Source organism: Chenopodium quinoa, unplaced genomic scaffold (genome assembly GCF_001683475.1).
Source record: "Chenopodium quinoa cultivar QQ74 unplaced genomic scaffold, ASM168347v1, whole genome shotgun sequence".
Taxonomy (NCBI): domain Eukaryota; kingdom Viridiplantae; phylum Streptophyta; class Magnoliopsida; order Caryophyllales; family Amaranthaceae; genus Chenopodium; species Chenopodium quinoa.
Window position 1 is genome coordinate 4,841,884 of NW_018743858.1, and position 22,909 is coordinate 4,864,792.

Below are 22,909 nucleotides of genomic sequence, written 5' to 3' on the forward strand. Positions count from 1 at the left end.
CGTATGCATGGTTACCAAGGTTGACAATAATAAAACTACAAACGCACCTTTAATGGTTGCATAATTGCAAGATCGGCTTCTAGACATTTTGGGTTAAATTTCACCGACAACCTTGGGCCACTGGCCCACAGACAAATGTTCTAAATATTGGGCTTCAACAAATCCAGACACACCATTCATTTACTGTAGACTTAGCAATGGCCTATCTCGTGTAGTTAGCACTGTCAAAAACCGAACCGAACTGGTGAAACCGAACTGTTTCAACCGATCCGAATGAGAACCGAACCGATTAAAAACCAATTTTATGAAACCGAAAACCGACCCGAACCGCATGTTAGTAAAACCAAAACCAAACCGTCCGAGTAAACGTTAAACCGTTTAAGAACCGAACCAAATCTAAACCGAACTAAAAGGAAACCGAACCGAATATGAACCGAACCGTTTCTAACCCGAAACCGTTTGAACTGACATAAAAACCGTTTACACCGAACCGTTAACAAACTGCAACCCGTTTGCACCGAACCGTTTATAAACCGAACTGATTATAAACCGAACCACTTATAAACCGAACCGTTTATGAACCGAATCGCTTATAATTCGAACCGTTTACAAACCACTTCCTACTAGGGGTGGTTATAGGGCGGGTCAGTGCGGGTCATTATCTCCTCAATTCATCCCTCGTTATTATGACCTCAGTATGATGTACACTATTAACTAAATGATCAAATAAGAAGCAGATAATAATCTGATAGTAAAACAATATTACATTAATGCACTAAACTTTTATAATCTAATTCGTAATAAACTAGTAAGATCAGTATGGCTAAACTGGAAACATAACATGATATGTATTTATAAAATTAATGAGAATTTGCATATAATATGATGCCTCAATATGAAGTGATGAAATCTCGGCTTGATATAAAACTTGTTAACAAGCAAAAAGTTAGAAAGTAGTATAAAATTTCAAACCAAAATCGTTTAATTGCCAGTATCCAAACGACTCGATAAAAAACCGATTTTTTTGAAATAAAAAACAGACCCAAACCGTAATTTAGTAAACTTGAAATAAAACCGATCCAAATAATATTAAATCGTAGAAGAACCAAACCCGTTAACAAACCGAACCAGTTATAAACCAAACTAAAATTAAACTGAACCAAAAAAGAACCAAACCGTTTCTAACCCGAAACTGTTTGAACCGGGATAAAAACCGTTTACACCGAACCGTTAACAAACCGCAACCCGTCTGCACCGAATCGTTTACTACCCGAACCGTTTACAACCCGAACCGAATTTAAACCGGGATAAAAATCGTTTACATTGAACCGTTAACAAACCGCAATCCGTCTGCACCGAACCGTTTACTACCCGAACCGTTTACAACCCAAACCGAATTTAAACCGTTCAAAAATAAACCGAAACCGAATCAAACCGATAATTATTTAAACCGAACTGAAACCGACCCATAAGACATTTGAACCGATTTCAAACCGACCCGATTTCAAACCGAACTGTCAAACCGTTTTGACAGTACTACGTGTAGTGCATCTCTTTTATACTCTTTTATTGGGTATGGAATGAATGTCATGTACAAATCTATTACTCAATATTAAAGCAAGAGTTTTTTTTTTTTGAGGGAATTTTCCCGCCTAAGCTTTACCTTTTTTTTTAAGAAGCATTAATTTGCCAAAAAAAATTATTTGTTATGAAATATTGTATGGATATCCATTATCCTCCACTTATCATTCCGGAATATTCTAGATCTAGGGTTTATTGTTATCTAAGCAAACCCTTGTTATATTGTATGTATATATATACCCCACTCTATGGAATAAGAGAGACTATTTTATTCTCTCCCCAATTTTTCTCCTATCTCTCTTTATTTCTCTTCCATATTTAACACGTTATCAGCATCACAGCCGACTAAACAAACCTACGAAGGAATTCAGCCATATTAATATTAGCAACTTTACAATTCCTCGACTAGAAAAGTTAAGCTGCACACATGCTACTGATTGCTAGCTATAATCCTTAGATAGAGGCGCTTAGCATGTTTCGGTTGTTCAATTGCATACCTTTTATCAATTAACCCATAATTATCTTTTTGTGATTGAAAATAAATAAATAATATTATATTATATTATGTATCAATGCTTTACCCTGCTAACCCAATTATATTACAAATTATATCTTTTAATTTACACTCCATTCACTGCCTTGATGTTTGATAAAAGATTTGTATAGTTGTATCAATTACACATTAATCTATGGGTTTGGTTTATTAATAATGAATCAACGAACTAGTCGGATTGGTTTATTTTGAGTCAAAGACTTTAACAGTAGCTAAAGTTAGGCAAAGTATTAGTGTCAAGTATTACATATAAATTTATCAATTAAGGTTTCATGTTTTGTTATGATAATTGATTAGTGGACTTAATTGTGGCCTCATGAACGGTAACCTTCTCAAGGTTCAATACGCAAATCTTGTTATAATTACTTACTTGAAATTAGTTGTCTTAATTGATACTTGGAGTATATATATTTATTATACCATCTTAGTTCCTAATTTATAATATTGTTTTATATATCAGTGAATCATGTCAAACCTTGCAAAACTCGAATTTGTTGCTCTTGATATTACTGGAAACAACTATCTGTCTTGGGTGTTAGATGCTGAAATACATTTAGATGCAAAGCGACTTGGTGATACTATTAAAGAAAACAACACTGCAACAAGCCAAGATAAGGCTAAAGCTATGTTATTCCTTCGCCATCACCTTCATGAAGGCCTTAAGACTAAGTACTTGACTGTTAAAGACCCACAAGTCCTTTGGAGTAATCTAAAGGAAAGGTATGACCACTAGAAAACTGTGGTATTACTAAAAGCTCGTTATGACTGGTTACATTTAAAATTACAAGACTTTAAGTATGTGAGTGAATACAACTCAGCCATGTTTAGAATTACATCACAATTAAAATTATGTGGAGAGAAAATCACGGATGCAGAAATGTTAGAAAAAACATACTCTACTTTTCATGCAAACAATGTTGTCCTGCAGACACAATATCGTGAAAAGGGTTTTACACAATATTCTGAATTGATATCTTGTCTCCTTGTGGCCGAGCAAAATAATGAACTATTAATAAAAAATCATGAATCACGCTCAACTGGCTCTACTCCATTCCCTGAAGCAAATGCGACATCCCATAGTGGGAAAGAGCAAAAGGCTAGAGATCACGCCAGCGGTCGTGGTCGAGGCCGTGGTCGCGGCCGTGGACGTGGACATGATCGTGGTCGAGGTGGTCATTTTAGGAACTCATACTCTCACCAGAAGTGGGACAATAAAGATGGAAATAAGAATGAGAAGGATAAAAATGAAAATATATGCTACCGTTGTGGAGCAAAAGGCCATTGGTCTCGTGTGTTTCGCACACCAAAATATCTAGTAGACCTCTATCAACAATCAATCAAACAGAAAGGAAAGAAAGTGGAAACAAATTTGGTGTACGAGGATGGCGAAGGTGATTTTGGTTACGGTGATACAACTCACCTGGAAACGGCTGATTTCTTTCTTAATCCTGAAGAAAATAATTGAATAAATTATGTCCCATTGGCGTATAAACTCTATTAATTAGCTTGCATTTATTATAGAATTTCATCTAAGTACTATGACTTTATGCTTTATGGAACATTTGTTTTTGAACAATTTATGTATTTGGACATTTTTACGTTTCGCATATTTCATTATTATTATTATCAGTCATTTATTAATTTAAGTTATTTGGTTTAGTGAATCTTATTTTAGTTCCTTAAATTCTATTAAAAAAAATATTAATTTGAGAATTTTAGTATAAAAATTCATATAATTAGGCAAGAGGAACGAATATGAGTTTTATAAAAATCATTTTACTTTGCTTGATACATGCATTGATAAAAGAATTTATGGCTTAAAAAGGTGCAAGAGATTTAAAGTAGTTGGATTAATTTAATTCCCCCACATGCAAGGATTAGGGGGAGATAGTATTTATTTCATTATTTTATGTAATTCTTGCACATAAATAATAAATATATATTGATGGTCAGTTTGGTACATACATTAACTTAAATATTAACGTTTTATTTAATAAAAGTGGCCACATGTTAAATTAATATATTTCAAAATGATACCATCCTGAAGATGGATATGAATAGATGTCATTATTTATCTATATACCAAATGTAAATGCTCCAATTAAAACTGATGTCGCAGAAGGAAAACAAACATCAATTTCTAATGAACCTAAAGCACGCCTAAAGCGTGGTATTTCAATAGGTTCCAAAACAAAATATAAGAATCTTGAATCGGGAAAAGAGCAATTATTAATAATAGCAAATTTGAGGAAGCGATACATTTTGATAGATCTTTATAAGAGATTATATTTAGTAAAATGGATATATACCATGATTATATAGAGTACTCTAGAAGAGTATAGAATTATCCAACAAGCTTAGCATGTCCAAGATTATAGTCAAAGCTCCAGCAGAGTATAAAATCTTGGATCAAGTATTAGTCGATTGTCTTGCCAATTATATAAAGAAACACATGTTGGTGTTCTAATATCACATCATATTATGTCTCATAAAGTGATCACCAGTGTTGGAAAACTAACCATAATATAAATTTAGATAAATGATTGGATGTGATAATTAAATTAGGCCATCCAGGTTCAATAAATACCCGTTATGGAAACCTGAAGCTTCATTTGATAATGTGCTGACACTCTCTCAATGTTAGATATATGAAATGAATTGAATGGCAAGACATAACATTGAGATTAAACTATATTTGGATTGTAATTTTTAATGATTTGTGTTGAAGAAAATTTCAAGAGATAATATATTCGTTTTGAATAAATTTTCATACGAAAGAGTAATAGGTGACTAGAAGTTCACCAGAATAACTTATATGTTGTCACATGTTGGTGACCAGAAGCTCACCAAATACAAGTTGTATGAGGAAATTCTGAATATTTAATTAGTATCATACTATCAAGGTTTCTAGTGGTCTAGAAGATCATCACCTAGTAGAATTACAATCAAGTTTATATTTGTATAACAATTCTATTGATTGGGGCTATTGTATGTCAGCACATAAGAAATTGGAAAAGAAGGAAATTCAACTGCACAACATATGTCTCCCCATTGATATTGATATCCTGAAGAGAACAAATTATGAAAAAATTAATAATAAATACATATGCGTTATGCAATGTATAGCTAATGAAGAAATGATTTTTCTTTAAGATTTCTCTCTAGAAGAGATAAAAGCTTGTTTAATATAATTCTCCCGAGAGATAAATTTTCTTGATTATGATCCTCCCATGAAATGAATTTTAATACAAATTTTTATACTAAGTTGGTATAAAATTAGACGCCCCTATAAATGAGATATTTTACCAACTTAGGGAGAGAAGAATTAGCAAAAGTTAGAAAGATCGAAAAATATAATCGATGATCCCTATAAAGGTAGTTTGAAAAGTTATATGCCAACTTTTGTCTATATATTATCAATATATGTTGCACATGTATGATTTGATTTGTATTTAGTTATGACTCATGTTACATAGCGTTGAAAATACTTTTTGGTCATATTATGTGTATACATTGAGATAAAATCTTGCCAATTATATTTGAATCACTACACCTGAAGTGTAGGTTGTATGATCGGTTCCAAAATAAAGATATCTCTAATGGATATGATATATGGCAAGATAGTACAGTTAACACTAATAGCGTAATAGTATATAAATACCATAGTGTATGAAATGCCCTAAAAGTGGTATAGATATCTGAATTATTACAATAGATGGCCTATGATGTAAGGAAGTTATGATGGTACCAATAAGAAATGTATTAAGATATCATAGTAAAATAGCATGCGAAATGTACGTTAAAGGAATATTATGATACCGGTACACAAGGGAACCGATAAATAATATGCATATGCATAATAGAATGGACTAGTGAATAAGGGATCTGAAATATATATGTCCATTTTGATGTCGACATAATGATAACGATCAAAAGTTTATCATGGACCAGAAGTCCAATGAAATATGGATTTTAAATCCACACTATACAATGTCTTGCATTATTTTGAGTCTTATGTATGTTTATATGCATGTATGAGTCATAGGTTAACGGATTGTTCATTGCATATGTCAGTAGTTGTTAGATGCATTACTTATTGTATATTTTGTTTAATATGTTATCATGTTTTCTATATCTCATATTGCATGCATTAGTTTCTATATAATATTTGTGGTGTTTGTGCATGTTCATTCAAGGTATAGTAAGGCATATTTACAACTTAAATGAAAAATTAGAAAGACATATTTATATTCCAACGGGCTTATAATTATGATGAAATTATATGTGATGTTGATCTAATATTCTTTATGAATCATGTAAGAAAAGTTCCCGAAGAACTTATATGCAACGTATTTATAGCCCTACAAATTTTATATCTTGAATATTGCAATTATTATCAAACTTTTAAAAAGTCTATGTGAATACATCATTGACATCTCAACATGAAGTTTGAGCATATGAAAGTTAGTGAGATTTGCTTTTGTATTTGCAAGAGAGCTATCGTGTCAATTATGAAATGTCTAAAGAATATCAATGGAATACTTAATGCGTGAGAATGTTTTCTTATGGTCCAGAAGACCATGATTAGCGTATCAAATTACATGTGTTATATTATAATTCAAATAAGATTGAAGAACGACATTAATAATATCAAGTTTTGTCATCAAATTATTATTAATGAATGTTTGATCATATAATGATCATATTTCTATTATTCACGACCTCCAGAAGAAGGTCTAACCGCATAAGTTTAACTTTTAAGTAACTTTATTCAAACAGAGGTTTGGAATGATGTAGAGATAAATACATGTATGGTGAATGAAGACACTTCACATGTTCACTTGAAGACTTGAAGATGCAATTTAAGTTTAGGAGGATCAAAGACCAACGAATGATATTTTACTACATATTAGAAGATATCCAACTATATTGGATTCATATATTGTTGCGGCACTAGAAGATCTCAAGTTATGTATTCATCAGGGGAAGACAATACGCGCTGCACTCTTTTTCCCTTGACCATGGTTTTGTCCCACATTGGGTTTTCCTGGTAAGGTTTTTAATGAGGCGGCATCTTGAGCGTATTACGAAGAATGTTATACTCTTTTTCCTTCATTAGGTTTTCATCCCACAGGGTTTTTCCTAATAAGGTTTTAACGAGGCACACTCTTCGATAATGGACATCCAAGGGGGAGTGTTATGAAATATTGTATGGATATCCATTATCCTCCACTTATCATTCCGGAATATTCTAGATCTAGGGTTTATTGTTATCTAAGCAAACCCTTGTTATATTGTATGTATATATATACCCCACTCTATGGAATAAGAGAAACTATTTTATTCTCTCCCCAATTTTTCTCCTATCTCTCTTTATTTCTCTTCCATATTTAACATTATTATATTTATTCATTATTATAATATTTTTTTAAGAGATTATTATTATTATTATTATTATTATTATTGACTATTGTGCTATATTTCTCTAAAAACCGACAATGGCTCGGGAATTATCTAGTGTATATTCAAATAGTAATCGATATAAGTTTTTACTTTATACGTATTTTCTTACATGTGCCCATGAGGACACAAAATAAGCCCTAAATTATTCTTTATTAATAAAACTATTCTAATGAATAAAATGATAATCTTTTTATTTTTATTTTTTTTTTTGACGAAAATCTTTTTATATTTTAATTAGTTGAAAAGATGAAGTCTAAAAATTTGGTTTAATATTCTCCATTCGCTTAAATAGGTTGTGCAACTGCCGAAAAATGTTAGACAAACCCTCTAATAATGTACTCCCTTTATTTTATAATAATAACACTTTGACCAATACACATCAATGCATAACTTTGACCTTTAATATTTGTAATTATATATTATTAAGAAATAAAAAAGGTTAGCATAATGAAAGTAAGCATATTTCATGATTTTATAAAAATGTACATTGATATGTATACCGGTAAGTAATACACTTATTCTAAAACAAATGTTGTATAATATTAATTTTTTATGCAATTAAAAAAACAAAAGACCAAAAAGAAAACAAATAACAACCAACAGGTGTAAAATAAGCAATAAGTACCACAAGCTCCACTATAAGTTCATGACAATCCAAAGAGATGTAAAACCCTCTATTAACTGAATCATTCAAGGTAAATCATGAGTTCATGACAGAGGACACAGGCTTGGCGCCACGGATAATCATCCCGTCACCAGTGAGACTCCATATTATAAAGTTAAGGACAGCAGCAAAGGCATTCAATGGTATGCTAATGTTAGCTGGTCAAGAAATTTTTTTTTTTTTTTTTTTTTTTTTTTTTTTACCCCGGAGCCACACAACAGGCTTGTAAAAGAAAGAAAAGTAAAGGAACACCATATAATACAAGTGAAAATTTGGATACAGAACTTTGCACACCCTGGAAGATGATAATTGCATTTACAGAGTAATTCTTGTCTACACACAAAAGAATCAGCTTACAGCTTACAATAGTTGCCTAACTTGGTACAATAACAAGATGATAATTGCATTTACAGAGTAATTCTTGTCTACACACAAAAGAATCAGCTTACAGCTTACAATAGTTGCCTAACTTGGTACAACAACAGGGATCATCTGGTTTTTTTTGAGAAAGACAGACGGAGGCAGAGCTTTTACAAAAATCTACAGCTCTAATCTATATTTTTCTCGAAGCAGACGGGAAGTATTAACATTACATATTACTCGTTGTAGAAAAGAGGACTCATAATTACGGCTAAATAACAAATCCACTACAAAAAATATGAGCCTAATGGATATCTGTACAAATTTCTCCCTTCCTGGAGAAACAAGTGAGGCAGCAAGGAATGTCATCTTCCATGAGGAGATTGGCTCCTCAATTTTGGGATTTTGAACTGGGATGTGAATAACCTTGGTGTTTCCTCAATACAGATAACATCTCGCTTTCTCTTAGACCGTGAACCACTCTGGTTATAGAGGAAAAAAAAAAAGAGGTACGCTTAGAGAGCACACATCATGGAACTGAATTTCAAAACTAGTTTAGTTCAGGAAAACAAAATTGTTTCAAACAATACTATATAAACTATTCACTGGGAACAACCATTAGACAACCTGCTATATAACCGCAAAACCAAACATACATGACTGCAAGGCATAAGCGTATAACCTCCCTCCTGCTCATCCTCCCCTCAGAGAGTACTGTTCATCTAGAACTGAATCAAAACTAGTTTGGTTCAGGAAAACATAATTGATTTAACCATTACTCCAAAATCACTGCGAACATCCATTTGCCTGCTACATACCCAGAAGGAAACACACGTGTAAGGAACGAACATATTTACCACCCTCGTGTCTATTACCCTCTAGATGATATAATTCCATATAAAAACCAAAATTGATTTTACCAAAATGGTATTAGTTTTCACTAAGTGTCCAAGTTATAGAAAAATAGTTCTCATATATTTGACGATTCACTATTATCCAGAATCACACTCATCATAAAATGAGCAAACTCTCAGCACCTAAATCCAAATTTTCTACTAGGATCATAGAGGTGAAACCACAGTAGAATATCTGAACTCCAGTAATCCCAAATTTTATTGAGAAATTTAGATCATGAAACTTGTACTTCTCCTTTCCGAGCAACTGGTCTAGTTCACCAAGACCAAAAAGGCCCTGGTCCAGTATGTTTAGGAAGGGGAAAATGGGGAGTTAAGGGAAAGAATGAGCTTGCATCGTTTTTCTAACACTATGTTTGGATAGGAAAATTTGGAGGAAAAGGGAGATATAATTTCCCTTAATTGGATAAGACATTTCAATAAACCAAATCCCTCCAACATTGTTGGAGAGAGTTGGGAGGAAAATGGAACATCACTCTCTCCCTCCCCTCACCCCTCCCTTTCTCTTCCCTCTTTTTCCATCTCCTCCCTTTCCCTTCACTATAATCATCCAGACATAGTGTAAACCTTTCTAGCATTTGAAGGATAGATCTATTATTAGAAAGGGAAGAAATAGTTCTCTCCCATTCTCCTCCCCCAAGTCATATCCAATCAAAACCATCTACAGCTATTAGTATGCGAGACTGCTGGGCATTATATTGAAACTAGTTCAACATAAATTAAAAAATATATTTCATATACAGATACTATGGAAAGTCTTCCATTCTGGGGCGATATAAAAAACCATAAGATATCAAAACAGCAATGTAAAGCCCCAAACTTCAGCGGTAGAAGTAGAACTATGGTTTGCATCAACATAGTGAGACATGTCTTATGGTGAGATTTGATAGATGGGCTAATGGGAAGATTCTATCTTCTTAGGTTTTATTTTTACTTCATAGACACAGGCTTTGTGCAAATGATTTGTAAAATGTCATTTAACTTGCATAAAATGTTTGAGCCTTTGAGGAATACCTTGTTCCTGGAAACCTACATTTTTCTATCAGAATAAAAACAGCCGCAGTCCCCGATATGTGAAGTAATTTCCTAATTTGGGCTCATGTGCTTCACTAAGCCTTCATATTCCAGTTTTGATCCCATCAGAACCCAACATTTGGTTTTCACACAAAGCACATAACAAAAATGATCTGAAATTGCATAACAGACCCCAATAACTACTTAACCAAGCTAATGCCATCAGGTTTTTACAAGAAGTTGCATCCAATCAAGGCCTCATTTGACACAGAACCCTAACCCACAAGATTCCAAAGATAGATAACCTAAAGCACACTGCTCAGAATCAAAGGGGGATCATACTGCAGTAACATGACAACTGCTGGAACCTAGATGATACTGCCTCCATGAGTCTTTCTAACTGTGTAACACCCAAGATTTGCCACCTCTCTCTGAACCCTGTCAACTGTGTAAAACAGTTCACGTGCCCTTTACCATAGTTGGTTTGGACTTCTCAGCCAGAATCTATATTGAACATGTTAGATATATGCAATGCTCATATACACCTTGGCTGACTAATTTCTTAAAGATCCTCAACTCTGTACCATAGGCAACAATCCTAAACCATGGCACTAATTATTCTTCTTCAACATATATTTTAATAAATCAAATGCCAAAGATATACTCCAAAAGTGCACTTCCTATAATCGGTCAGTCTTTGTATGTGCATCAATTCCTATAATTGGCCATTTCTTTAAGTGCATCACTTTCTCTTTTGTAATCTACTATTGTTTTTCTTTTACAAATATCTCTCTCCACTCCTTTTTTTTTTTTTTCCTTTTTTACATCCCTTACTTTTGAAAAAACTATTTACCTATTATATCTCTTTCTTATTATTTTTGATTCCCAAACAAATCTCACTTACTCTCTCCGTGTTTTAATAAGGGTTACACTTTGACTTTATTTTACTATTCACATAATAGTTTTGACTTGATTAATTTACTAATAATTAAAACAAATGTTATTGTACAATACATTTTTGGATTCATTATGATGTATACTTTTATAATATCAATTTTCCTATAATTTTACTAACATATAATTAGATAAATTAATGGTTAAAGTCGTGTCTCGACATGCATGTTTGGTCAAAGTGTAACATTTATTAAAACACGTAGGCAGTACAACATTTCACTTCGTTCAAATCACCCTCCTATAATTTGTGCGGTTAAACTGATGCACTTAAATTCAAAGGGAATAATGAAAGCTTAAATGATGTTTCATGAATGTCTCCAAAAGCTCTTGTATAGTACTCCCTTTGTTTTATATTGATGTACCACGTTCCATTTTATTTTTTTTATTTGAAGTACATACTTCTGCTTTAGTCTTTATTTAACAAACAAAGTTTACCATCTTATATTCTTATCCCCTTATTATACAATAGTTACACTTCTTTATAGACTCTTACTTTATCCATCTTTTGCTTACAACAAGAGTCTTCTGTAATTGAGTACTTCAAAAGAAAACGGAGGGTGTATGTGAAAAGCCAAGATTAAAAAAGATTGAGCTTTAGTTTACAATTGTTGTAATGTCTACAACTCTACAAATTTGGGGTGACTAATTGCAAATTAAATTGTGAATACTTTCTCTTGTTCTGTATACATACAAAAACCAATCGGGGCTTATACAATATTGATAAGCCTGAAGAAACAAAGGCTAAAATAATTCCTCAAGTTACAATTTGACTTCAGTAATTCTAATTTTCAACTTTATTCTTTTAGCAACAGATGTCTTGAGTACCTGAAAGTCCACTAATAGGTTGGTATGAGGAACTAGAGGGAGATTAGGATATGTGAAGAAAATTTGGGACAGCTAGAAAGTTTAAAGACATCTTGTGGACGTGCATTTTGTACCACTACACGAAACTTTTGATTAATAAGCCATGTGAGCTGTTTTAGATTGTGTTGACCATTGACAACTGTTAATGTACATTCAGTGTTGTAGTTGACAACTAAAGTGTGGAAAAAAAAAGGGGGGGGTGTGGAATTGCTCATTTGAGCCTATATTAAATCGGGCACGCGTCTTTAGTCCCTTTACTTCCTATTACCCTGAAAATTGTAATTTGTTTTAACTATATTCAAACACATCCCAATTTCTCTGCTCTTTTTAACTTTTCTACTACCTAATTCACTAAGTCCCTTGTGAGCTCAAAGCCTCAAACAACTATAGCTCATCTTTTCCATAGACAAATCAGCGATGACAAGTCAACCAGGCAGGGCAGTTATTGTCAGTATCGCTAAAAATTCCCTACTTTAAAACAGATCCCTACTCCTCTCACGCTCCCTTACCTTTTCACCGTTCTACTAGCCAATTCTCTAATTCCCTTTAAAGCTCAAAGCCTCAAACAACTAGAACACATTTTCACAGTAGACAAAGTAACAATGCCTAGGCAATCAAGAAGGCCATTATTGCTAATAATATATTGCTTCTTCTTCCTTTGCCTAATTAATTCCCCTTTTTACCCCTATATTTAGACAGATACCAATTTCTCTCTTCTTTTTTGCTTTTCTACTACCCAAATCCCTTGTGAGCTTAAAGCCCCAATCAATTAAACTTCATTTTCATCATAGACAAATCGACAATGCCAAGACAATCAAGCAAGGTATTTATTGCCGATATCGCTATCCTCATTAGCCTATTTTCTCTCTCACTCTTCCTCCCTCTCTTAACCATTCTACTAGCTCATGCTCTGAATCCCTTGTGAGCTCAAAGTCTCAAACAACTAAAACATATTTTCACCAAATTAATCAACAACATCTAGGCAATCAAGCAGGGCCCTTATCACTAGTATCACTGTTGCTTCTTCCTTTGCTTAATTAAGTTCCCTATATCGCCTATATCAAATTAAACCCATTTTCTCTCTTTCTCTCCTTTCAACCGTTTTACTAGCCAATACTTCAATTTCCTTGTGAGATAAAGCATCAAACACTAAATCTCATTTTCACTACAAGCAGGGCAATCATTTCTAGCATCACCATTGCTTCTTCCTCCTTCCCCTAGTTAATTAACCTATCCCCTAAATTAAGAAAAATACCCATTTCTCTCTCTCTCCTTTTTTCTTCCTACCAATGCTCTAATTTCACCAAAAACAAATCAACAATGCCAAGGCAATTAAACAAGCCACTTATTGCTAGAATTACTAATGCTTCTTCCTTCTTAGCCCTCCTAAATTGATGGAGTCGCTACTAGATTATTGCTTCTTCCTTCTTAGCCTTCCTAAATTGATGGCGTTGCCACTAGCTTATAAATACTAATAATTTTCACGACCCCCTTTCTTTCCTTATATATAAAAGCTGAATATAAATGGAAAACATAATTGTACAGCTAAACAAAAAAATTCGAATTAGACATCACTATGTCAGGCAATCACAATTCAGAATTTCTCCATTCCAACAAATATATATGCCCAAATGACCAGATGGATTAATGTGGTTAGAGCTTTTTTTATTTTTTTGAAGAAAAGAGCTTCTTTATACCAATCTGGTAAATTGAACTATTATCTACATCCAACTAATTTGTTTCTAGTTCATTAACTTTCAAAGTTTACTACTTGTATATTTATTTTTGCACATTTGTACATTTTTTAGCACCTTTGATGTTGTGGAGGTGAATCTTACTTCCCCAGTTTTTTTTAAAGCTAGAGTTGGGATTGCGCAGAATATTCAGAGGTTTATTTTTTTGAAGAAAAGAACTTCTTTATACCAATATGGTAAATTGAACTATTGTCTACATCCAACTAAATTGTTTCTAGTTCATTAACTTTCAAAGTTTACTACTTGTATATTTATTTTTGCACATTTGTACATTTGTTAGCACTTTTGATGTTGTGGAGGTGAATCTTACTCCCCCCGTTTTTTTTTTTTTTTTAAAGCTAGAGTTGGGGTTGCGCGGAGTTTTATGAGATTTAATAAAAAAAATAAAATAAATAAAAAAAAAAAAGATGTTAGTGGGGTAGATAAGGTAATAAAAAATAGTAAAAAAAGATAGTGGGGTTATTACTTTATTGAAAAGTAAAGTGGTGTGAGAGTGGGACCATTGGAAGAGTGAGAAATTATAAAGTAAGAGTGAATGGGGAACATTAGTGGGTAGAAATATAATATTAAATGGTAAAGGTTTCCAAAAGAGGAAGTGTAGCTTTTAAAAAAAAAAAAAAAAAGACGAAAATAGCAAGTGTAGCTTTAAAAAAAAAAAAAAAAAGGGAGTCCAAATATTTTTTTCAGAACTATTCATATATTTAAATTTTATTGTCATTCCTTGTCATATCAATGATCTCATATCTTAAATTTGTGAAATTTTTGGTTTCCTGTCCCTTTTACATATGTTCCCATCTCTGTGCAAATTAGATTCATGGTAGGTATTGTTATTTTCATAATGTGAATTCCCACTCAAGTAATAACACAACTATTACCCCCTAGTTCATTACTTGAACCTACGATGAAGAAAAAAAAAAAAAAAAGTGTATGCCCCTCCAACAAGTTTTGGAGGAATAAATAACCAATAAACTTCCTGTTTAACCTAGATTCATGGTAGGTATTTTGATTTTCAAAATGTGAATTCCCAATAAATTTCCCGTGTAACCTACTGTTCCAAGCCAAAAACAATGGCGTAGACGTCTGAAAATACTTCAGGATAGAAGTCATATACAGGAGACGTTTCCCACAAGTTATTAAGGAATTACTACAAAGGAATGTTTTAATATTAAAAGCACAATCTCATGAGCTTTTGTGGGACAGCGCAAACAACAGAGACAATTGAGCACATAAAGTATAAAAGAAATGTGCCTGTAGAATGGAAAAGTTCATGAGCTTATGCAAGATGAAAAGTACTTTTGCACAAATTTTTGGAGGGGAGGGGAGGCAAAGGGGATAAATGACAGTCTAGGTCTACTTACTTGTTCCTTCAAAGATGCACTCTCACTAACCGTGCTGTTTGATCTAACTCTCAGCCTGGATGATGATGGCCGACTATGGTTTAAAACAAGTGGCGTATCAGCAGCGCTTTTAGATTTAATTAACTTTAATTCCTTAGATAGTGCAGATATTTCTTCATTTTTTTGGTTTGACTGAGCCTCCAACTCACTGATTTTGTCTTTTAGAGTTGCAATTGTAGCATCAAGTTGCATAGAAGATGATTCTTCCTCCACAGCAGCAGTTCCACCTTTCCTGCCTCTACCTCTGCCCCTACCGCTGGAAGAGGATGGTTCATTCATGCAGCGTTTTAACACAGGCATAACAGTAGGGGTTTTCGAACTTAGCAACTTTGATTCCTTTGACAGTCTGAAAATTTCTTCACTTTTTCGGTTTCCCTCTGCTTCCAACTCAATAAGTTTGGCTCTCAAACTTGAAATGGTAGCCCGTAGCTGAACAGCAGTTGCTTCTTCGTTTAGAACAGCACTCTCTTTTTTTCTGCTGCTTCTTCTAACTTTCAATCCAGAAGATGAAAACTCAGTAGAGCACTGATTTAGCAAAGGTACACCATCAGTGTTTGTAGATGTTAACAACTCTAATTCTTTTGAGATTCTGGAAATATCTCCATCTTTTTTGTTCACTTCAACCTCTACCTCAGTGACCTTGGCCCTTAGAGTTGCAACAGTCTCATCCTTCTCTACATTTGCCGACTGCAGTTGTTCCATATTATTAAGGAGGTTTGTGATCTTCTCATTTGCTTGAGCAACTTCATCATTCTTAGTCTTCAGTTGATCAGAGTATTTACCCTCCATCGTCTTGTATTGATTCCAAACAAATTTGTTTTCATCCTTGAGGGCAGATATATCAGACATGTGTTTCACAGAAAGCTTCTCATATTCATGTTTTAGAGTTGCCACTTCCTTTTCAAGCTTAGTTTGATGCTTCGATGCCTCGTTAGAGATGATATGTCCACCATTTGCTTTCAGACTTTCATATATTCTATCCGGAGTCATATCCTACAAGGCAAGACAAGGTATTGTTAGATACAAGAAGATACCAATTGGTAGTCAATTTACCAGCAGCAATCACAGATTCACAGATAGCGATTGCAATACACCTTACCTCTTTATCGGGGCATCTATGAGACAGAATGTCAAACCAGGCTTTAAAATCATCCAACTCACTCCCAGCATGTTCTGCATTATATCAACATTAAACATTAAACAACAAACAATACTTCATGTTTTCCAGTACAATGCGAAAAAAGAAGATGCAAATCAAAAATAAAATTATGAATTGAATTTCATTTGCAAATGGTTGGATCAAATTTTACAACTTTGAAGTAACATAGACATAGAACTATATAAGGATGGACAATCATTCAATTACAATGACGAAGCTCAACAAATGATGGGTACAGGATTCGCGGGAACAAAATTAAGTAAAATTTTTCATTTAAATGTATAAAGTGAGTGTTTCCCAACGTTTATTTTTTTCTTTTTTTAACACCTAAACATTTTCAAAAAAAATCAAAACAGATATTAAGTATTATTCCACAAACTGCATTATTGCAGAGATTAAATTTGACTGCTTCCAAACTTTAAAGGGTAATTCAGAATTCCGAAAAAAAAACTAAAATATCCCCAACAAATAAATTGAAATAACAGAATAAATTTTCACAATTTCTGAATTTCTAATTCTTTTAAAAAGTAAGATGAAGGGAAAAATCATACCCAAATATTAAAATCCAGCCCCTTTGAGAAATATAAAATTATGCCGTTACAACTAACAATCATACAGTTAACATTTTTACAAAAACAAATAAATTAATACGGAGTAAATAAAAACCCTAATGAGAATTATCATAAAGAAAGATACCTAATTTACGCTTATTAACCAATGCTTCCCTTTGCTTAGAACCCAGCAGAAAATCGGCCTTAAAGATTTCAACCCTTTTCTCAAATTCAGACAACGACAATTGTCTCTCCTTCTGCAAAATCACAAAACTCAATAAATTCAAAAACCCTAATTACCAAAAGTGGGGGAAATTGAAGGGTGAAAGAAACCTGAGCAATAATATCTTCTAACATGCGAACATCAGAATTCCAACGCTGATATTGAAGTTGAATGCGTTCTTGTAGACTTTGGCGTTGTTCGATGAGAGTATCGATTTGGGAAGCTTGTTTTCGAAGCATTTGTTGAAGAGCATTGAAGATAATTTCCCATTTTTGGTGATCTGAAGAAGGGTGAGATTGCTTTTTCTGATTTCTTGTTGAAACCATAATTAATAGTATTAGTTTAGGATTAATTTTTAGGAGAGAGAATTTGAAGGTGTTGAAGATGAACAAAGAAACCCAGAAAAGAAGAGAAAGAGAGAGCTAGTAGAAAGGAAACATATAAAAGGCGGATTTACAGAATTTTAAAACGATGTGAAGAAACAACGGTTAGATTGCTATTTATAGCGGAATTTGTGTAAGCTTTTTTTTTGTTTTTATAATAACTGGGCAAATTTGACATCAAATATTCACATATCTTGATTTTTGTTGAGTTTGTGAGCTAAGGAGTAGTAAATTTATTGAATGTTATTTTTTTCGACAAATAATACCTTGATTTAACAAAAGTATTAAATGCGACATCTTCACTTTTCGCAATTTCTATGGCACTCTTGAAGTACTGTGGTATTCCAAAATGTCAAACCGTGATCTTGATTTTTTCTATGCTCTATTTTATAATTTTTTTAAGTGTAATGATATATGTAACCCTTAGGATTATAGATAACCATTAAATATACTTTCGGAAATGGAAATAAGTTGAGAGTTTATGACAAAATCACGCACAAATCGGTATAATTAATGTTACTTTATTTTCAATATTTCCTTTTTTAGCATCTTATACATAGCTCTTATGGCTATATTTATCATTTTCCTTTGTTAAAATGTATTGTGCAGGTCCAAAACGTCAACATTTTGGTTTGCTCCTAATTTTTTCCTATGTTCAGTTTTGCATTTTTTTTTTTTTTAATTCTTCATGTTCACAGATAAACAGCTTTTTGGTACAACATTGTATTCAAGAAATTTCATCTTTTGTTAGTTGATTATCAAGAAATTTAATTAAATTGAAGAGCTAATTGTTCAAATTCGAACAATAATCAGAAATATTAAAACCCTAAATATCGAATTGGATTTTTTATTTTGAGAAAATTTAATTAAATTTGATCATTGATTTGAAGGAAGGAGATGTACTTTGAAGAAGAGATGAAGAATCGAACGCATTATATAAATTTGGGGACGAAACTTGACCTAGAACTAATATAGTGAAACTTAAAAAAAAAAAATAAATAAAAGATAACATATTGTCTAAGCAAAATAAAATAAGATTTTACCAAAAAAAACCACAAAGTTCAACATAATAAATAACACAAGTTATGCTTAAAATAGCACGAGCTAATGTTTACAAAAATTAAAATTATTTACAATGTTTTTAGAAAAATAGCACAAGATTTAAGTCAGATACCACAACATTTTAACAAATAACCAAGGTTTTAGCAAAAATATAACACAATATTTGTATAAATAACAGAAATTTAGGTTTACTTAAGACAACAAAGTGTTTTAGCAAAATAACACAAGTTTAGGTCTTTTGCCAGCCCGTACATCCGTCGTCATCTTCTTGGAAACAACCTGTATAGGGAAGAGTGAAGGTTAACACAAATGCGCACATTAGGGATGGTAACGAAGCTGGGCTTGGGGCTGTGATTTGTTATGAAATAGGTCAACTATTAGTAGCCACAAAAAAGAAAAGAATATACATAACCTCCCCCGAAAAGGTGTTAGCCACTAGATTTGGGTTACATCTTGGGAGAAGGTTGGGCTACTTGAATGTTCATGTGGAGAGTGATGCAATGGTCGTAACTCAAGGTGTGAAGACTGAAGAGTAGTATGTGGATTTTTCTCTAGTTCACTCTATTTGGTGTGAAGACTGAAGACTAGCTTGGTTTTCGTCTCTTGTATTCTTTTCTCATGTTAAAAGGTCTTGTAATACAATTGTTATAGTATTGCTCGATGGAATACTGGTAACTATGAGGAGTATATTTGTATTGGTTCTTTTCCCCAAAGCTTAACTACTTTGGTGGAAATTGATTTAGTCTAATAAAAGCCAAGCTAGCTACCTTTCCTTTAAAAAAAAAAAGCCAAGAGTAAGTATATAACATTTGTTTATCTAATGAGAGTGACGTGGCATGTCTAAATTGATCGATAGAATACATCAACATCTGGTGTACTTCAAAGGTAATGAAATAAAAGTGTTATTCATTTCCAATGTATCTTTGTTGGCGATTCGATATACCAATAACAATTCTAAAAAGAATGTACATAATGTTAACCGCAGTTCATTAAGTTGCCAATATATCGCACTTGAATTTGGTATTTATAGAGACCAAGAATTTACTGATCATTTTCTTCTCGAGGTTTAGATGAGTTCTCTTTTATATTCAGTGTTAGAACAACCATTGGATGATCTATTAGATGCATGCTCTTTGTTAGGGCTGTTAAACGTGTCGTGTGGTGTCAGGTTCGTGTTTGTGTCAATTTTAAGCGAATTGATAAACTTTTAACTCAAACCTAACCCATTTATCAAACGGGTTGAAAATCCTTAACCTAAATCTAACCCGCTTAACCTTTTACCCACTTATCTTTATTAATTCATGCAAGACATTATATAGTTTAGACCACTCTCACTCATGGTCAAAATAAAACTATGTCATTCTCTCTCTACCCACTTTCTCACTCCTCTTTTCCACTTCTTCTCACATGCATTTTATTTTAACAAGTCCTCACACACTCATGGGCTAAAAAAAAACCTCACATCACATTATCTCTCCTACATTTTCTCTCTCTTAAACTATCTAATTTTTTGATTTAAGTGATGGGGCCCATGACTACTGTAGCATTTTAATTTTGCCTTTTCCATGGACATTTGATAATCTCCTCATAGGCATTTTTTTTTCTCATGAGTGGAATGCCATTATTATCACTTTTACCATGATATTCTCGTATGGGCATTTTTTGCCCATAAGTGAGAGTGCTCTTACATAATAAACTAATTAATATTCATATTAAAATTAAAAAACATATACTTTATTTTTGAAAAATACAACAGAAGGTCAAGGTGAAGGAAGAGTTGCATAAGAATAGAAGGTGGGTTACTAACTTGTAACGGTAAGTCAAGACTATGGAAGACTTTAAAGTGAAAGAATAGTATAATTTGCCCGCCCAAATCAAAAATTTTGCCCACTAAAAGTTTTTACTAAAATATATATAGTACCAAATTATATATATTATTTTGACTAATTATTTTGACTATTATGTAGTAAGAAGGGTTATTAAAAAAACTAATTATTTTGACTATTTTAATAGACAAGTTAGTATGTTGGATTCGGGTTAATAGGTTGACATTCAATCCATTAATATAATCGGGTTATGCGTGTCAGTTTTTGGTTGAAAAATTCAACCTAAACCTAACCCGTTTAATTTCGTATTGGGTTCGTGTTGACCCAATTATGTATTTAAACGGGTCGATCGAAAATTCTTAACTCAAACACGTTTACTTTGTGTCGGGTTATCGTGTCATGTTAGCTTTTGACAACCCTACTCTTTGTCCATATTATAATGTGTTATTCCCTCCGTTTTTTTAAGTGTTACATTTAACATTTTGACTCTTTTTTACTTTTCACATAATAGTTTTGACTTGATTATTTTACTAATATATTATAAACAAATATTATTTTATAATACATTGTTGGATTCAGCATAATGTATACTTTCATAATATCAATTTTTCTATAATTTTACTAACATATAATTAGATAAATTAAAGGTCAAAATTGTGTTTCGATATGCGTGTTTGGTCAAAATATAACACTTAAAACACGAAGGGAGTACTTTTTTCCGATATAGTTTGATTGGTGAATATTATTAAAGTAATAATGTGCAATGTGTAAAACCTTAGTAACTCACAATAGAATCAAATATGACTATCAGTCTATCACAATGTGGTCAAGAGTGATGGATTCAATTTAATTTATTTGGATATATTGGGTGAAGCAAAGGGTAGCTTAGAGAAATGGAATGATCATATTTCCTACTGGTCCTATTAATATGTCAAATTCTTCTAAAATTGAATAGTTTTGGAGGGATTGGAAAATACAAGCCCACTTCTTCCTTCGTACCCTCCCTTTCTTTCCCACTTCATTTCTTTCAAATCTCAACCATTGCTATCCAAATACACCATTAGTCTTACCCAGTAGCGGAGTTAAAATTTGTAATTCAGGGAGCCAAATTTCATATATTATATAATCCCCAATAATCAATAAATACAATTTCCATTTAAACAAATTAATAATAAATATATATTCATTAAAAATATATATTCATTAAAAATACTTAAATACATAATTAAAATCTTTTAAAAAAAATAATTAAAAAAATGGAAAAAATACAAAAATATGTATTCATTAAAAATAATTAAATAACACATTCTTAATAAAACATTGCTATCCAAATACATTCTTAATAATTAATTAAAAAAATGAAAAAAAATACAAAAAAATATGTATTCATTAAAAATAATTAAACATATGTATTCATTAAAAATAATTAAATAATTAATAATTAAATAATTAAATATTTGAAAACTTATAATACTTTATATATCTAAATTTATTAACTATTACTAAAATAAAACTTTACTAAAACAAGTCAATAACAATCTCATACACTACTAAAAAAAAAATAATACTTTATATATCTAAATCTATTAACTATAACTAAAATAAAACTTTACTAAAAGGAGTCAAAAAACAATCTCATACACAACTAAGAAAAAATAATTAAATAACACATTATTAATAAAATAATTATATAATTAAATAAGACAATAATTAAATAACACATTATTAAACTTATAATACTTTATGTATCTAAATCTATTAACTATAACTAAAATAAAACATTACTTACATCATCAATCCTTAAATTATTCTACATTTCATTTTCACACTAAAAATTTTCCCTCCAATTCTATTTAAAATAATTAAAAATTTGAAAACTTATAATACTTTATATATCTAAATCTATTAAATATTACTAAAATAAAACATTACTTACATCATCAATCCTTAAATTATCCTACATTTCATTCTCACATTAAAAATTTTCCCTCCACCAGACCAGATTTTACCTTTGATATATAAGTTGTATATGTAATCTATTTATTCTTGTTTACCTTAATTTTTTTTTTAATTTTTTTTTAAATGGGGGAACAACTGTCCCTTCATGTTCCTATGTGGCTCCGCCACTGGTCTTACCCTGATCTCCGAGGTATAGCTTAGAAATATGGTAAAGCAAACATTTCCATT

The 22,909-nt window shown here is 32.0% G+C and overlaps 2 protein-coding genes across 2 annotated transcripts; one reads left to right on the forward strand and one right to left on the reverse strand.

Annotated features, from left to right (window-relative positions):
- The first annotated feature begins 2,600 nt into the window (after positions 1-2,600).
- LOC110686345 lies at positions 2,601-3,599 on the forward strand. The gene is made up of 2 exons (XM_021862937.1): positions 2,601-2,854; positions 2,963-3,599. The coding sequence occupies exons 1-2, from the start codon at positions 2,601-2,603 to the stop codon at positions 3,597-3,599; spliced, it is 891 nt and encodes a 296-aa protein (XP_021718629.1).
- Positions 3,600-8,532: 4,933 nt separating this feature from the next.
- Positions 8,533-18,142, reverse strand: LOC110686441. Its single transcript, XM_021863063.1, has 5 exons — positions 17,562-18,142; positions 17,374-17,485; positions 16,618-16,691; positions 15,480-16,511; positions 8,533-9,103 (listed from the first exon to the last, which is right to left on the reverse strand). Exons 1-5 carry the CDS (start codon positions 17,775-17,777, stop codon positions 8,987-8,989), a joined length of 1,551 nt encoding a protein of 516 aa, XP_021718755.1. The 5' UTR covers positions 17,778-18,142; the 3' UTR covers positions 8,533-8,986.
- Between the last annotated feature and the right edge of the window lie 4,767 nt (positions 18,143-22,909).

What these genes read in the sequence shown, in the direction of transcription:
- LOC110686345 (XM_021862937.1), top strand. Translation starts at nt 2,601, where the DNA reads ATGTCAAACCTTGCAAAACTCGAATTTGTTGCTCTTGATATTACTGGA. An exon ending in TGGAGTAATCTAAAGGAAAG is followed by an intron (nt 2,855 to 2,962) that starts GTATGACCACTA and finishes AGCCATGTTTAG; the next exon opens with AATTACATCACAATTAAAAT.
- LOC110686441 (XM_021863063.1), bottom strand. Translation starts at nt 17,777, where the DNA reads ATGGTTTCAACAAGAAATCAGAAAAAGCAATCTCACCCTTCTTCAGAT. An exon ending in TAGAAGATATTATTGCTCAG is followed by an intron (nt 17,486 to 17,561) that starts GTTTCTTTCACC and finishes GTGATTTTGCAG; the next exon opens with AAGGAGAGACAATTGTCGTT. An exon ending in ATAGATGCCCCGATAAAGAG is followed by an intron (nt 16,512 to 16,617) that starts GTAAGGTGTATT and finishes CTTGCCTTGTAG; the next exon opens with GATATGACTCCGGATAGAAT.